Source organism: Ranitomeya variabilis, chromosome 1 (genome assembly GCF_051348905.1).
Source record: "Ranitomeya variabilis isolate aRanVar5 chromosome 1, aRanVar5.hap1, whole genome shotgun sequence".
Lineage (NCBI taxonomy): Eukaryota > Metazoa > Chordata > Amphibia > Anura > Dendrobatidae > Ranitomeya > Ranitomeya variabilis.
In genome coordinates, this window is record NC_135232.1 from 104,484,163 (window position 1) to 104,501,126 (window position 16,964).

Here is a 16,964-nt window from a genome sequence, read left to right on the forward strand (position 1 = left end):
AACTGTTCATGTGCCTAAAATAAAGCATCCGACACATTAATAAAGCAGTCGCTCTGTGGTATAGGACGATTTCTAAGTACAATATGCATTTTTCAGGACTGGATGGTTTCCAGTTTGTCTTTTTTTCCCCTGTATAAATCGTATTTTCCACCATTGCGCTGTTCTGTAGTATTATCGTATTCACCGCGGTCCATAGAGAATACATACAGACCATATCAGCAGAATTCCTCATTACTGGGCTTGTTTCTACTTCTTATTGATTGCAAGTCCCGATATTTCCTAGAAGTGCAGAAGAACGAGCAATCTGTAAAATGTGCTTATGGCAGAAAAGGGAATGGGTAAAAGAGGAATATGTGGTTTTCGAGGGACTGTACAGAATTAGAAAAACATGACTGCCTTCCTGCAGACAAATGGGAAAATGTATTTTATGACTTGCACCAGTTTTCTAGAGGAAAAGAATCTCAAATTTTGGTGCATATGTTTTTCCTCAAAAGATTTGGCACCTTTACTGATTTTGGGCTACTCGTGCCAAGACAATTAGTGACTTAACAGGAAGGGGCGCAAAAAATATATTGGTAAATTTTAGCTTTTTTAACGTGCCTAGCTCTCTAAATAAATCTTTTGTGTATTTACCTGTCTGAGCGCCAAAAAAAGCAAAACTTGCATAAATATGTGCTTTATCTTACGCCAATTGTTCAATGAAAATTATAGTTTTTTTAATGCCCTAATGCTTTCTATATATGTTTGTGATGTAGTGTTCGGGCATTAAAATACTTATTAATCGCAGTCTTCCCTTGTTTCCAGCATTAATCTGTTCCTCTTCTAGGTCACTTGAGGTCTCTTTTTATCTTTGCCGACTCACACAGGGACTGCTTTCTCTTGCAGGTTTGCTTCGGCTTGTGATGATGGCTCAGTCATCATATGGGATGTCCAGGTATGAGTCCACTATGTGAAAACATTTTTTTTAACATAAGTAAAGCTATATAATTTACTTAGACTTTTGTCTTTTTTATGTAGTGTGTACAGTGACTGTGAAAGTCCTTTTACCCCTCAACAACCTATGATGTAAATTTTCGTCAGAGGTCAATAAGGAATTTATGAAGTTGGCTCAGGAGCTGAGCCTGCTTCATATGATGCCGATGCTAGCCGTGTAAAGGGTTGTGCACACGTTGTGTTTTCCCTTATTTACACCAAAAACGCAGCATTTTACGCTGAGATCTCAGCACTGATATCTTATCTCCCGAGATCTTGGTGCCGAGATCTCCATCTGCGCATGCGCCGCCCCCCGGCAGCCATTTTCCCGGAGTCCACTGCATAGGAAACCATTTAACTGTGGGGGCTCTGAGTTTTCACAAAATGTCGTCAGAACCCCTGCAGCACAAGACACCCGCAGCGGCGCGCTGCACATCCGAACACCCCCCTCATCCCAGCCTACGCTCCACTCTTGCTTCCTCCAGCAGTGACCCTGGGACCCTGCTCCACCGCGGCCGGTAAGGTTTGTCCGCATTATAAGACACACCCACATTTTCCCCCTAAATTTGGGGGGGAAAAGTCCGTCTTCTAATCCAAATAATACGGTAATTAAAAAAAATGTTTTAAAAAATTGTAAAAATATATATTTTAAATAAAACTGAAAAAAAAAAATTAAACCAATAATTGCATATATTTATGTAAAAACAAAAAAAAAAATACTCCTACTCAGTCTTGCTGCATTCGTAACGACCCAAGCTATAAAATTGTCACACTAGTTAATCCCTTCAGTGAACATGGTAAAACAAAAAAAATTAAAAACTGGATTAAAAACTATGCTTTTTCATCATACCGCAGAACAAAAAGTGGAATAAATGCGATAAAAAGTCAAATGTAAATAAAAATGGTATTTCTGAAAACGTCATCTTTGGTCGCAAAAAACAAGCGTCATACAATTCCATCAGTGGAGAAATAAAAAAGCTATAGCTCTCAGAATATAGCAATGCAAAAACAATTTGTTTTTCTAAAAAATAGTTTTTATTGAGTAAAAGCGGCAAAACATAAAAAATATATATACAGTTGAAACGAAGTTGTTTACATACACTGTATAAAAAGACACATGCATGTTTTTCTCAATATCTGACATGAAATCCAAATAAACCTTTCCCGTTTTAAATTAAATAGGATTACCATAATTATTAATAATTGCCAAATGACAGAATAATGAGAGAGAGAATGTTTTAAGGCATTTTTATTACTTACTACAAAGTGTTGATGGAGGCACTGTGGACACCGTTTGGCCTACGAGTGTTGTCAACCTCTGTTTTTTGTATGTCTGAAAAGAAGACAAACGCTGAACCGAAGCAGACAGAGTCCAGAGTAACTCTGCTGCCTCATTATAGTGTATGGATCCCTAGGGGTTTCATCTGAATCATGTCATTCGGAGATTTAAATGAAAACCCCCATGTAAGTGCTCAGCGTAGAGCCCAGGATAAATGTGATCCAATACGTTATGTAAAATTCTCAATAAAAGCTTCAACTCAATCCACAAAAAAAATCAAGCCTGTCATCTCTTAATGGAAATATAGGGGGCTTCTATACTACTGGTAGCACAAAGGCTCTGGAAAAGCCAAATGGCTCCTCACTCCCCACAAAAAATACAGCGACTTCTGCGCTCCCAAATTCAAATGCCCCCTTCCCTTCTGAGACCCATAGTGTGCCTAAATCACAGTTAGCATCCATTTTTGGCATTTCTGTAAAGATAAGAGCCTTTATAATTTTATGGGGTCATGTATCCAGAAACTCACGAGCTACAACATATGAGCATATTTGCAATTTTCACTCATCATCCACTGTTGCTTGTTTCTGGAAAATACCCATAGAGTCAAAATTGTCACTACCTCTGTAACTAAATTCCCAGAGTGGTGTAATTTTCAAAATGTGGTCACTTGAGGGGGATTCTGGTCTGCTTACACTTAGGGGCTCTGTAAATTTGTTCTTCAAGAGTCAAATAGCGCTCTTTCCCTTACAAGTCTCAGTGTGGCTAAGAAGTACTGCCATGTTCAGCAGAAATTCTTTGACAAATTTTTGCTGCCATTTTTACCCATTTTCCCTTGTGAAAATGTCAAATCTAATGCTAAAACACTTTTTTTGGTGGTAAAAATGTAATTATTTTTTTCTTCACCGCCCATTGATATTAAATTCTGTGACACACCAGTGGTGTCCATATGATCACTGCACCCTTAGATGAATTAATTGAGAGGCGTAGTTTGTAAAATGTGGTCACTTACAGAGTGTTCTGCTGTTCTGGCTCCTCTGGGGCTCTGCCAGTGAGTCATGGCACCTGCAAACTATAACAACAAAATCTGCACTACAATATGGGACTGCTTCCCTTCTGAGCTTTGTACTGTGTCCGAAAAGTAGTTCCCGACTACATGTAGGGTATTGGCGCATTTAGGAGAAATTGCGCAGCACACTGAAAGGTCCATTTTTCATTTTAGCTCTTATAAAAATTAGTAGTTTGGGGCTAAAACAACATTTTAGTGGTAAAAATGTAATTATTTTTCTTCACAGTCGAATGTTATAAAATTCTGTGAGGCACACGTTATGTAAACATGCTTACTGTACCCCTAGATGAAGTCATTGGGTAATGTAGCTTGTAAAATGGTGTCACTTACGGGGAGTCTGCTTTTCTGACCCCTCAGGGGCTCTGCCAATGTGACATGGCACCCTAAAACCATTCCAGCAAAATCTGGACTCTAGTATGGCGCTCTTTCCCTTCTGAGCTTCCCACTGTGCCTCAAAGGTAGCTTTTGACCACATATGGGGTATTGGCGCACTCAGGAGAAGTTGCATAACAAATTATAACATTAGTTTTCCCCTATTATATCTTCTGAAAATTAAAAATGTTGGGCCAAACCAACTTTTTAGGGGAATACATGTTAATTTTCCGTTTACTCAGCCGAATGTTATACAATTCGGTGAATCGCCTGAGGTTTAAAAATGTTCACTATACACCTAGATAAATTCCACAAGAGCTGTAGTTTTCAAAATGGGGTCACTTGTGGGGGCTTCTGCTGTTTTGACATGTCAGTGGCTCTTCAAATGTGACATTGCAGCCTTAATCTATACCAGCAAAAATGGTGTTCCAAAATCCAAATGGCTCTCCTTCCCTTTTGAGCCCTTCTGTGCACCCAAACAGTAGTTTTTCACCACATATGGGGTATCTGTGTACACAGGAGAAATCGCACAACACATTGCATGGTTTTCTCTTGTTACCCTTGTAAAAATGAAATATTTGGGGCTAGTTTTGGTTATTTTTCATTAACAAGGCTCAATTTTATACAATTCTGTGAAGTACCTGTAGGTTCAATGTGCTCACTACACCTCTAGATATTTTCCAAAATGAGGTCACTTTGGAGGGTTTCCACTGTTTACGTGGAGAAGATGAGGGCACTACTAAGATAAAACTACACACTTAGAATAAGCACATTGCAAGAAAAAAAGAAGCATGTAAAGTAGTCAGCATCACCAGCAATACTAAACCAAAAAATATTTATACAACAAAGACATACATAGTAAAGACATTTCAAAAGCCAAAAAGCTCACATACAAGCATGAGTGTGTCCATGTAAGGAAAAACACCCTTCCTCCAATGTACACACTGAGGTAGTCCAAAGTAATAAACTGAACAAAACTGGAAAGAGAGAGCAAAAGCCTAACCATGTGATGTCCTCAAGTAGTCCAGGGAAAAAAGTCAAAGTATCAAGGGCACAGCGTGTCGGCAAAGAAAAGGCTTGCAAAATTGCATGCGCACAGCTAGACAAGGTTCCATAAGTGATAGGGGCGCAGGCGCATCACCACAGACAGAAAGGCTAGTAATTGCGCCTGCAAATAATACCCAATTGCGGCAGAGAATGAATCGTCGTTTGAGGTCAGTGAGGGTGGTGAACACAGCGTCTGCACACACAAAGGTATGCGCAGGCACATTGCACGGTTGGTGCTTCACCTGTGTGGAAGTGTTATCATGTGTTTTGCCTGCAAACAGAGTAGTATCTCTCAGAAGAGCAAGGGATACCTTGTGACGTCAGTTACAGCCATGAAGACAGGGGTCGCGTACACAATTGTATGGGCAGGCACGTAGCATCAGTAAGCTTCAGACTGTGATGCACGTGCAAGAGTTCAAAATCGGTAACGGTGAAATGATGCAGAATATCCATCATCAATTAAAAAACTTGATACCTATTAAGTCTATGTACAGGGTTTCCACTGTTCAGACACAACGGGGGCTCTGCAAACACGTCATGGCGTCCGCTATCTATTCCAGCCATTTTTGCATTCAAAAGTCAAATGGCGCACCTTTCTTGCCGTGCGCCCAAACAGAAATTTTTTTCCTCATATGGGGTATCGGCGTTCTCAAGAGAAAATGCACAACAAATTTTATAGTTCATTTGCCCCTGTAACCCTTGTAAAAAAAAATCAAAATTTGGGACTAAATGAACATTATTGTTGGAAAAAGTATAATTTTCATTTTTTTCCTTCCATATTGCTTTAATTCATGTGGTTTTGAGGGGTGCAGTTTTTAGAATGGTGTCAATTCTGGTTATTTTCTGTCATATAGACCCCTCAAAGTCACTTCAAACGTATTGCGGTCCCTAAAAATTTCAAACTTTTGCTCTTGAAAATTGGGAAATTTTCCCCAAATTTCCGATATATTTTCACAAATAAAGTTAGATCATATTGGATACATTTTACCACTGTCATAAAGTACAATATGTCACAAAAATTTTCCCTTCAACCCTCTGGGCATGTACCACAGAAACTTCTCTGTGTGTGTGGCTGTGTTTTGATTGGCCAGTGTCTTAAAAAAGCAAATGTCCTCATAAAAGTTCTGTTTTATTCACCAAGTTTGGTTGAAGGGAAAACGTACGGTACATCTTTATCACCCAGGGGCAAAATTTTGGAAAGCTGGGGCACAGAAGAAAAAGAAAAACTGTTCTAGATTAAGTGAAGCAGCGGCAGTTGGAGGACTCATTGAAATTAAAAAATCAATTGAATGGTTCTTTAAAAAAATCTCTGGTCTAAATTATTTTTTCATTTGCCTCCCATCAAACTTCTTTCTTCTAGACTGGTGAAGTACTATTTGAGCTTCATGGACACACACAGAAGATCACGGCTATCCTTGTGTTTCCAAGCAATGAAACACACATCGAAAGGCTTGACCTAATGCTGACCGCATCTGCTGATAGGACCGTCATTGTATCCTTATATTGTTGTGTCTGCAGACCACAGAAATGTCCGTTTCTCACCTGTAGATGACATTGCAGCAATGTGGATTAGCTGCTCAGAGCTGAACCTGTCATAAGAACATTGGTCTATTGTTTAAATCAGATTTTTATGTTAGAATTATTTTGTTAAAACTTTTAAGAATGTTTATTTTCCATGTCACTATATGTGTGTGTGTATGTGCAGTATAAACCACGGTGTAAATAGAAACACAGCCCTCTGGCTGAAAGAAGAAAGAATAAAACAAACCAAAAATGATGGCGGGCAGTTCAGTCCTCCTTTGCGCGGGGTACTCCGCACACTGTTAGGGAAACCACTCACAGTCCTCACTTCTGTGGGAAATACAACTTCTCCCCACCGCACCCCACATCGCCTGAACCACAGGTCCAGGTATATCATTACCTGTGCTGGTCACACAATTGTTACATCACTGCTGGTCCTCAGGGAAAAGGGTACAATGAGCTCCCTCCCACACTGGACCCACCTCTCCCAACAGGCCTACAACCTGCAGTGATCCTCTGTCTGCTGAACCGCCGCACGACCAGCTCTACCCTCCCCTAGTGTATCCTCACCCATCCTCTGCAGACTGTGAGCCCTCACGGGCAGGGTCCTCTCTCCTTCTGTACCTGTTAGTGCCTTGTTTTTGCTCATGTTTATTGTGCTTGTCTATATTTGCCCCTTTTCACATGTAAAGCGCCATGGAATAAATGGAGCTATATAAATGTATAATAATAATAAAAAATTATATATATAATCATGTGTACTGTTAACCTGCCACTCGCTGGTGATCAGACGCCAGCTGGAATAGGCGATCAGGGGGCCACTATCCGAAGATAAGTGGGGCCCCAACCTATCGCACATTTATGACATGTCCTAGGGATATTATGAGCATTCATGAACGCCTTCAGCTTTCATATAGACATTGACCCCTATAGTGGTATTTTTATGCTCTGATTGGTCATTGTACAGGGATAGTGATTCTATTATGAATAGTGGGTCCTGTGTTATCTACTGAATATAGAGGTGTTGTCAGTTATTGTGATCCTGTCTGTAATGATAATGGGACTGCTGAAAAGTCTTCTTTGCCAAACAGTAAGTTTGAGTCTCGTTTAAGGCCTGTTGGCCATTGTGAATTTGGCAAAATTTCTGTATTTAGTGAATATGGGTAGTGAAATGGAAAAGAGATTATTAAAATAAAAAAAAAAATAAAAAAAATTAAATGTAACCTTGACAGGTGATGCATGCTGCCCAAACCGTGATCACAGCCATGTTCGACTCTGGAACACTGTGAGCCTGGGTACTGAGCCTCCCTGTGCACTAGTCGTACAGATGTGTCCCCAGCTACTTCTCCCCACACGCTGACAATGACTGGGTCACTAGAAATAATTTTTCCAGAACGTATACTTAACTATTCCTTAATAGCTCAAGTCAGGCTTGGGATTGTGAAAGCGGTCAGGAAGTGCATAAAGCCTCAGACTTCCTCTCTACTGTGAAGGTATAAACTCTAACCCTATATGTATGGTTCCAACACACTAGTGCATGACTTTGTCTATTGCGAGATGCTGTGATGGCATATTGTCTGGCACAAAAATCAGTTTTCTTGCAAAATGCAGACTTTTTCCTGTACCACTGCTTTAAGAAAATGTTTTCTAAACACTGGCAGTACATTTTGGAGTAGATTTTAAGTCTATCTTCAACCTAAAACTGTCCAAATACCTGATCTTTAATATCAGCCCATTACAATTCACCACCTCCATGTTGCTGGCGTCTGAGTAGAAGTGGAGGTCTGTGCCCATTGGTGATCCAGCTTGCGCCCATCCACCTGGTCCATCAATAGTCTGTCTCCAGATATTTCTTGGCCCAGTCTTGACGTTTCTCCTTCTGTGTCTTGTTCACTGGTGGTCGGGTTTCAGTCTTCTTTAATTCAGCCTTGTCTCTGAGCACTGAACACCGTGTACTTCTGGGCCTCCAGTGAGGTTGTAGTTTTGAAATATGACAGCACTGGAGGAAAATGGCTTCCTGGTCGCAGCACGTTTGATTCTTCTTACATCTTTGGCCGTTAATATGTAACTTTTTTTTCTCAACACGTTTTTTTGTGACCCTGTTGACTATTTTGATCAAAACATTTGAAGGTTCTGGGATCCCGCCCCAATATTTTTGCAGTTTCAAGTGTGCTGCCTTCCCGTGTAAGGCCTTTAACAATTTCTGACTTTTCACAATCGGTGAAATCTTTTTTTGTCCCATTTTTCCGGAAAACAAGCTGCCTAAAGATCCTCGTGACTGGTGGGTGCCAAGTTCTGCTGGTGAAGCGCAGCAAAGCATGTGGATGAAAAGGGTACAGTACGGCACAACCATCCGGTTGGTTGCAGCTTACACTTCTCTTTTCATCCACATATTTATTGTAAGTAAATGGAGTCATTAGCAAAAATCAGCACTTGTTTATTTAAACCAATTATGTCCAAACATATTTGGACAGTGACTGAATCTTCGTGATTTGGGCGCTGCTTGCCACTATTTTGGATTTAACATGAAACAACTGAGATGAAGTGTAGACTTTCAGGAATAATTAACGAGGGTTGAACAAAAATAGCCTATGAAAAGTCTAGGAATTGCAACCATTTTTCTACATGTACAATAACAAATTATATTGTAGTGCCATGTAGCCAGAAAAATCATTTGTAATCCTGCCTGAAGATGGAGCCTCTATGGTCTGAAAGCTTGCAAGCATTTATTATTTTCTGGTTAGTCAATAAAGTTATCACTCTGACAATACTTTTGTCATCATTGGGCAAAAAATTATTTGCATCAACCATTTTTTTACAAAGCCTCCTTATATCAGGGGCTCAAAACTAATTGGACAAATTAACTTTTATCATAAATAAAGTAAGTTCTTTTTTAATACCTTGTAAAGAATCCTTTGCAGGCAAAGGCAGCCTGAAGTATGGAAGTCATGGACGTCACCAAATGCTCGGTTTCCTCCTTTGAGATGGTTTGCCAGGCCTTTACTGCAGCTGACTTCAGTTGTTGCTTGTCTGTGGGTCTTTCTGCCTTAAGTTTTGGCTTAAGCATTTTAAATGCTGATTGATGGGATTAAGATCTGGTGCTTGACTTGGTCATTGAAGAATATTCCACTTCTTTTTTTTTTTTTGCAGAATGTACCAATCTGTTGACTTGGCCACTCCTAACATTACTTCTGTCTCTTTAATTGATTTTTTTTTTCAGCCTAATGATGGTCTGTTTATTTTCCATTGAGAGCTCCTATGACCACATGTTGTGTGTTCACAGCAACTGCTTCCAAATGCAAATGCCACAACTGGAATCTGTTCCAGACCTTTAGCTGTTTAAGTGATGATGGATTAAGCAAGGAAAAGCCCATGCAGCCCAATAAAGAGCTCTGGGGACAATTGTCCAATTACTTTTGGTCCCTTGAAAAAGAGGCAGCTACATATAAAAGAGCTGTAATTCCTAAATCCTTACTCCAATTAGGATATGAATACCCTCAAATTAATTATGAGAGTCTTCACTCTCAGCCCATATTGATTATATAACTGTATCTTGAATATGTTTTGGTAAACGGCTAAAATGCCAAAACTTATGTTACTGTCCAAATATTTCACAGTTTGCTTTTTCTAATTTCATAGTGATGTGGTGACATTTTATCCATTGACTTAACTAGAACTATAGGTAAAAAGAGTGTTCATAACATTTGCACCTATCCATAGGATAGGTAATGACTACTAGATTGGGGTGGGTATGTCCACTGAGCCCCCACTAATCACGCATGTACGCTACTGCTATACTCCCAAGTTGACGGTGATGGCCAAGTGCATCGCTCAGGGTAAATAAAAAGCCTCTTTCTTGATTGTTTTCTATAGCTCCTAAATAAAATAATTATTGTATTATAGCTGCTGGCTCTTTGTTTGCACTTGGCCTGGCAGGGGCTGTACACTTGTATGGCAGGTAACTGTCTTCCACAATCTCTCCAAAATCTATTTAAAGACCAGTTTTCCTTGAAAAATTATATTAAAGAAGGACTATTGTGAAATGATGAAAATGGGCATTAAGTTTACATGAAAAATTATTATAGAGAAATAATTACAGTAAGAATGAACATTGATGTGGATGCAAAATTTAGATTCATATTTCTGTTTACATTAGCGGAAGCCAGAGCACATGCAGGTAAGTGTTGTCATGGGGGCATAACGTACAGCTGCGGCACACCACAGATCTGAGATGTACGTTCTTTACTATTTGTATATTCTGGTGAGGCAGCTGTCTACATACTCTTTACAATCCTGTTTATTTTTTGATCTGTTGATGATCTTCATTGTATTTATACCAGACACTAACCGTCCTTCAGAGCTTAGATGCCTGGCTCACCGGCGGGGGCGAGCTTCGTGTGTGGAGTCATGACTTTAAGGTTCTGGGTGAAACTGGTTGCTTTTCTGATGGAGGTGAGTTATACAAATAGATGTTGTCCTCAATAATCACAAGATTGAAAATTCCATAGTCTTGGGAAGAATTATAGACAATTGGTATATCATATGGCCATGCTTCGAAATGTATTTTAAAAGGAACCTGTCAAGTTGTAAATAGTATCCAATCTGCCGGCAGGATGATGTAGAGGAGGAGGAGCCAATCAGAATAGTGTTCATTTTTGTGGGAAAAGTTGTCAGTCAGGCTGGGTGTGCGGAGACTAAATACCCTCGGACTCATGAGCTCTCTCATTCTATAGCAGGGCTCATAAAATGCTCAAATTAAAATCAGAATTATACATTCATTCTGGCTGCAGCTTGTACTGAGCAGTGCAGGATTCCTTCAGCAGTAGGAGGGACTCTGAGGAGCTGTCAATCAGGATAGGTGGGCATGAGATTAACCCTGCTGTGGAACCATGGGGTCATATAAACCCCATGGTACCAAAGCAGTGATTTTTTTTTTCATGGTTCCACAGCGGGGTTAACTTAATCTTTCAAAAGGGATGATAAACTTATTCTGATTAGTGATCAGTGAATTTACTCAGATAAGGTGTTTTCCGAGCGTGCTGGGGTGCTAACCGAGTGTCTTCATTGTGCTCGAAACATATGTTCGAGTCCCTACACCTGTATGTCTTGCGACAGCGATTAATGTGAGATTCATCTGACTCTGTAGAAGTTTTGGTAGTTAGTAGTAGACAATCCCTTTAAATAATACTATTATATTGATGACCTATGTTTAGGATAGATCACCAATATTGTGTCCACCACCTGGCACCCCCGCCAATCAGCTGTTACCAGCTCCGGCAGTGACTGGATGTAACAGTGTGTGGAGCTGATCTGCAGCCCCCGGAGCTGATCTGCAGCCCCCCGGAGTGGCCACTCCTGTGTTCTTAGCTGTGATGTTCCTCTCCTGCAACTTTTACATCAAGATGATCCATCCTAAGGAGTGGCAGTGGAAAGCCCCTTTAACTTTACTCTTGTTGTGTTACATAGTTTGTGTGCCTTCTTTGTAATTTAATCGCATTGCTGTTTTTTTGTATTCTAACACAAACATGACATTGTGCTGATTTTCTTTCAAGGCATTGCAGCACTGGTTGAACTTCCTAAAAACTGTGTGGTTGCAGCAATTGGGAGAGATTTGCGTGAGTTCATATTTTTCATTGCTTAATAAGATCACTGTTCTTTAATTATATAAATGTATGTCCTGTTTAACGGAGTTTATTATTCCATTTAATATCTTTTTTTGTGTCTTTTTTTGCGTGCATGCTTTTATCTACTGGGTTTGCTCTTAAAGGTGTCTTTAAATTTAATCCTGGAGCTGCGGGGTCCGACATGTGGGACATTTCTGAAGTTAAATGCCTTTCTGCTCACCAAGAGGTTATTCGAACACTTGCTAATGTGAACGGTACGTATGCTACACTGTAAAGAAGCTGTTTATCTACTCTATGACTTGCAAGCGTAAGTGCACAGTAGAGGAAAGTCCTCTTACATTGCTTTACTAAAACCTGTTGGTTTTACATTCTAAAACTAGACATTTCTGGTGGATTTATTTAATCTCATCCTGACACAACACTGACTTTTCATGTCCTAATGGTCACGCCACTTTCCACTAGCATATGAAAAGGCAGTGAATTTTCATGCTGGGATCAAGATCCCACAGTTCTCCCTAACCTAAGACTATTCTCTTCTGCTAGTTAGACACTGCATCAGGGAATGAGAGCTCATGACACACTGCACTGGCTCAATTGACCTCTTATATGCTACAGCCAATAGCAACTGTAGTACGTAAAGAGATTGACTGAGCAAGATTGCTCTTTCTGTCACATCGTTGGCTCCCCGCAGTGTGATTGCAGGCAGCTGATTTTTGATATGACAATCAGTGGTCTAACACTGGTCTCCAATCTGCCATAGACCAAAGGCTAACAGGTTGTGCCACATGCACAATCTATTAGGCAGCCTATCAGTGATAATCTGGATAATGCACTGCACTACCAATGCAGTACAGTGTATTACCTGTGCAATCAAAGGATCACATGTTTTTCAAGTCCCTTTTGTGGGACTGATTTTTTTTTTTTAATTTTACAATATTTTTTAAGTGTTTTTTTTTTAAAAAAAATATTTATATATAATCCCATTTTTCCAAATAAAAAGTTCTTCATTGTAATAAAAAAGCAAATATATAAAAGACACATCTGGTATCACTGTGTTCGTAATGACTAGTAGAATAAAACAATATAATTATTTAACCAACACCGTGAAAACCGCATAAAGAAAAACGTCAGAATTCACACTATGTTCAATCTGCCTCATATAAAATGAACTGAGAGATGTTCAAAAAGATATATGGACACCAACATGGAAGAAGCACAAAAAGAAAATGCGGGAAGAGCCTCACTGTGCGGTAAATGTCATTCTATGACTAAGGGCTTCTTCCACAAACGTACGTCAGAATGGAAAATGGTTTTTAATTGTCTGGACAACTTTTTTTTTAATCATGTGAAATAAAGTTACATATTTTTTATCCATACGGCCATGTGGATCGTTTTCTTCCTTTTTTTGAACACCAACAATAATAACTAAGTACTCAGGAAAATGGAAAAGTTACGTCCTCTAAATATGCTGCAAAAAATGTTTACGGTATTTAAGAAAAAAAAAGTTATTTTCTTGTGCAAAAGAAGTAAATGAGAAAAAAATAAAAATAAATACAGCTTTCCCCTTGCCGTGTCCAGGGAGCAGCTGCATGGAATGTACATTCTGATTCATAAAGGAATTGCTGTTCATGCATTTGCCCAATATATTTGAGTGGCTTCTAAGCTTTACCACATCACTAAAGCACTTGGGAACATTTATTTTACCTACAAAACAGGCCTCAGTGTGCCCCAGTGATCAGTCTAACATGGAGCCCACTCGTATATAATCTGGGCCCAATAATGACCATTTTATAGTCGCCCAGAATATATTTCTGCAATAACGACTTCATCAGCTCGAGCTGGCGTGGAGTAATAATTTTCTGAGTAAGTACATTACGTTAATATATTATGCAAACATTTATGCAGTAATAAAACATAAATTTTATTGACGAGCCATTAACGTACGAGAGCGATCGCGTTATATTGTAACATCCCTCAGGTGATATAGAGTAGCCGTGGCAAGATATTACGGTGATTAGTGACTAATAGTAAAGTTTTTCCTGGCATTTGCAAAGTCACAGAAGTATCCATTTCAGGTAAATGAAAACTTTACATCATCAGGGAGATTGGAATGAGACCCGGATTAGCTGTAATTAAAGGGACACTTTGAAAATAAACTTTTATATATTTAAAATGTTTTGGGTTTTTTTGTGAAACTTTTTCGCAGTGATTCTTTTTATTGTACGTTGATTGGAGAAAGTGTAGATTAAAGTAAACTTCTGCCATGAGGCACCAATGTACTGTATGTCACTGTATGGGCGCGGTGGAAAAAAAGGAATACCAGCCTTTCGGAGGGCAAGACGGCATTGGGTGAATGGAGGCAGGTAGATGCTACTGTATACGTGAGAGCTTCTCCTTGTAGATATGTAGGGCTTGGACTCGGTATGCACAGAGCCTGACCTTACCAGGGTGGTGATGCTCTGCAGGCAAGGATAAGTGTCAGACGAAATAAAAGTGTCATAATCTAAGTGAAACGAGGGTAGGATTTCCCAGGATTGCGTCTCATCTTCTATGATGATCCTGAGTTTTCTAATTATAAGGTTTTATGTAAAGTCTCATGGAAATAACCCATGTGATTGTTTCGCACACACTTTAGAGTTCATGTTTGTAAGCGGCTCCCACGCCGGCGAATTGATCGTGTGGGATGCACTAGACTGGTCCCTTCAAGCTTATGAGAAGAATCTTTCCCACGTGGCCTCACCCCAAGATGTTCCTCCTGAGAATAAACTGCTGCCGCTACAAGAAGAGGTCTCAATCCAGTACGTCGCATCGGATGGAGAGGTGCAAAGACTATCAACTGTGTTTTTTACATTTTTTTTTCAAGCTGTGTTCACGTGAACCATTTTCTTTCTGGAAAGTCTGCTGTAAATTTAACATGGATTTTGACAGGTTTGATCACCAGTTCTTTGCAGCAGATTACAGCATATTGTCGGTTTGATAATCAACACTCTAGACAGAGGGAAAAACTATGAAAATAGATAGACTGTAACATTGGGGAAGTTATGGAAAAAAACATATTATTTTACTTTAACATGAGAGGCATGCTATAAAATTCTGCATTATAAAAAAAAAAAAGCCATCCTAATATAATAAATTTGTTGGTAAGTTAGCAGCCCAGACAACCACTCTGTTGGAACGTTATTGGGAGTATGATTGCGTTCAGAACTGTAATATATAAGAACACATTTTAGTAGATTCGTATTGATGTTTTTTTATCACGCCAGTGTGTCTATGTGGCCGTATGTAGAAGTCTTTACGTGTACAACCTGCAGACAAAGCGAGTGATTGCTTATCAGAAGAATGCCCATGACTCCGATATTCAGCACATGGCAACTCTACCTAACAGGTAACCATTCCTGTTTGTCAATTTTATATGTTTTGATTGAACAACACAATAGACTTAAGTTCTGAACTTCTTGCATGTTTCTTCTGGGCTTTAACAGAAAACTCATGGCAATAATAATTCACTAAAAAATTACTATAATATTAAAGGGAACCTGTCACCAGGTTTTTCTACTATAATCTACGGCCACCACCTTTTAAGGCCTTTTTTTACAGTATCCTAGTAAGTATTATTTAAGTCTCCAATCCCTTCTGCATAATACAAAAAATACTTTTTATAGTCCCCCGATACTGTGTGGGCCAGTCCCATGGGCATCGCTGGTCTTGCTTTGGTGCCTCCTCTCTCATCGCAATCATCCTCCTCTTTCTCTGCTTCAGCTGGATGAGGCATCCTACGTCATCCACACAGTGTCCCCCGATCACGCTCCTGTGCAGGTGTACTTCATGGCTTCAGCTGGATGAGGCATCCTACGTCATCCACACAGTGTCCCCCAATCACGCTCCTGTGCAGGTGTACTTCATGGCTTCAGCTGGATGAGGCATCCTACGTCATCCACACAGTGTCCCCCAATCACGCTCCTGTGCAGGTGTACTTCATGGCAGAGCATGGTCGTATGATGCACATGCGCCGGTTTTACTTCTAAGTCATCGGTGCTCTTTTGGCCTCATCCGGCACATGGGCACTACAGGACTTTGCTCTGTCCTTAGCAGGGAAGATAGATGTTTGTCGGCGCAGGAGTGCAGTGAGGGATGCTGTGTGGATGACGTAGGATTGCAATCCCCATGAAGCAGAGGAGGAAGCACCAAAGCAAGATCAACTACGCCTATCGGACCGGACCGCGATGTATGGGGAGATTATAAAAGTTCTTTTAGGTGATTTGCAGGGGGATTGGGGACATATACACAGCTTACTAGAATGCTGTAAAAGTGGCCTTAAAGGTGATGGCCTTAGTTTATATTGGGAAATCCTGGTGACAGGTTCCTTTTAAGTTAGATGAGTGACGTGTAGTTTCTCACATTTCTAATCCTCCTGCCTCAAGTAGAAAGATATAAGTGCGTTGTTCTTCACCTGCCAGTTCCTGTAGGTTTGCTCTGGAGAGTCGCTTCCAGCTGACACATCTGTGATAAATCTTTTACGCTGGGGCACAAGCAATGCTTCCCAGAACAGTAGGACTTAGCTCAGTTGTGTCTGAGATACTTGTGAGATGTGGTGTGCTTCATCAAGAATTAGAAAGAAGTTCTGCTCCAGACCATGTTGTTTTCCCAGAAGTGTACACATAGGAAATTTCATTTATGAAAAAGAGTAAAATTGAGATTTCTCTTACAGAAAAAGTTGTAGTATATTCATAAATTATCCCTCAAAGTCGGTTTTGTCTCTTTAAGTTGCAACTTTGAGGTTAACTTTCTTAGAGATTTTGCAATACATTTATAACCTTTTAACCTTTTCACAGCAGAATTAGAGGACAAATGTGGGGTAAATTTGGATTACTAGAACCGGGGTCCCAATCGCCCACCTTTCCTTACTGCAGTCAGAGAGTGTCATGGATGCTCTGACTCGCTGCTGCTCCATTCTAAGGACTGACCGCATTATCCGTCAGTGCAATGGACAGTGCCTGGAGCGGCAATGTGCACACATTATTATGCCATTGCATCCAGTCTCCGACCACAGTGAAGAAGAACCATGGATTAGGACTCTAGTAAT

At 40.0% G+C, this 16,964-nt stretch overlaps 1 protein-coding gene across 3 annotated transcripts in view; it reads left to right on the forward strand.

Annotated features, from left to right (window-relative positions):
- WDR41 (WD repeat domain 41) overlaps window positions 1-16,964 on the forward strand; it is a 52,854-nt gene that overhangs the window by 19,105 nt on the left and 16,785 nt on the right. For all 3 annotated transcript variants that reach the window (XR_013221488.1, XM_077287116.1, XM_077287129.1), the window contains exons 3-10: window positions 886-934; window positions 6,097-6,228; window positions 7,688-7,750; window positions 10,598-10,709; window positions 11,810-11,872; window positions 12,025-12,135; window positions 14,517-14,701; window positions 15,145-15,266. Coding sequence is in view for 2 of the 3 variants with exons in the window: in XM_077287116.1 (XP_077143231.1) it covers window positions 886-934; window positions 6,097-6,228; window positions 7,688-7,750; window positions 10,598-10,709; window positions 11,810-11,872; window positions 12,025-12,135; window positions 14,517-14,701; window positions 15,145-15,266 (837 nt within the window). In the remaining variant the exon portion in view is untranslated. The remainder of the gene's footprint in view (window positions 1-885; window positions 935-6,096; window positions 6,229-7,687; window positions 7,751-10,597; window positions 10,710-11,809; window positions 11,873-12,024; window positions 12,136-14,516; window positions 14,702-15,144; window positions 15,267-16,964) is intronic.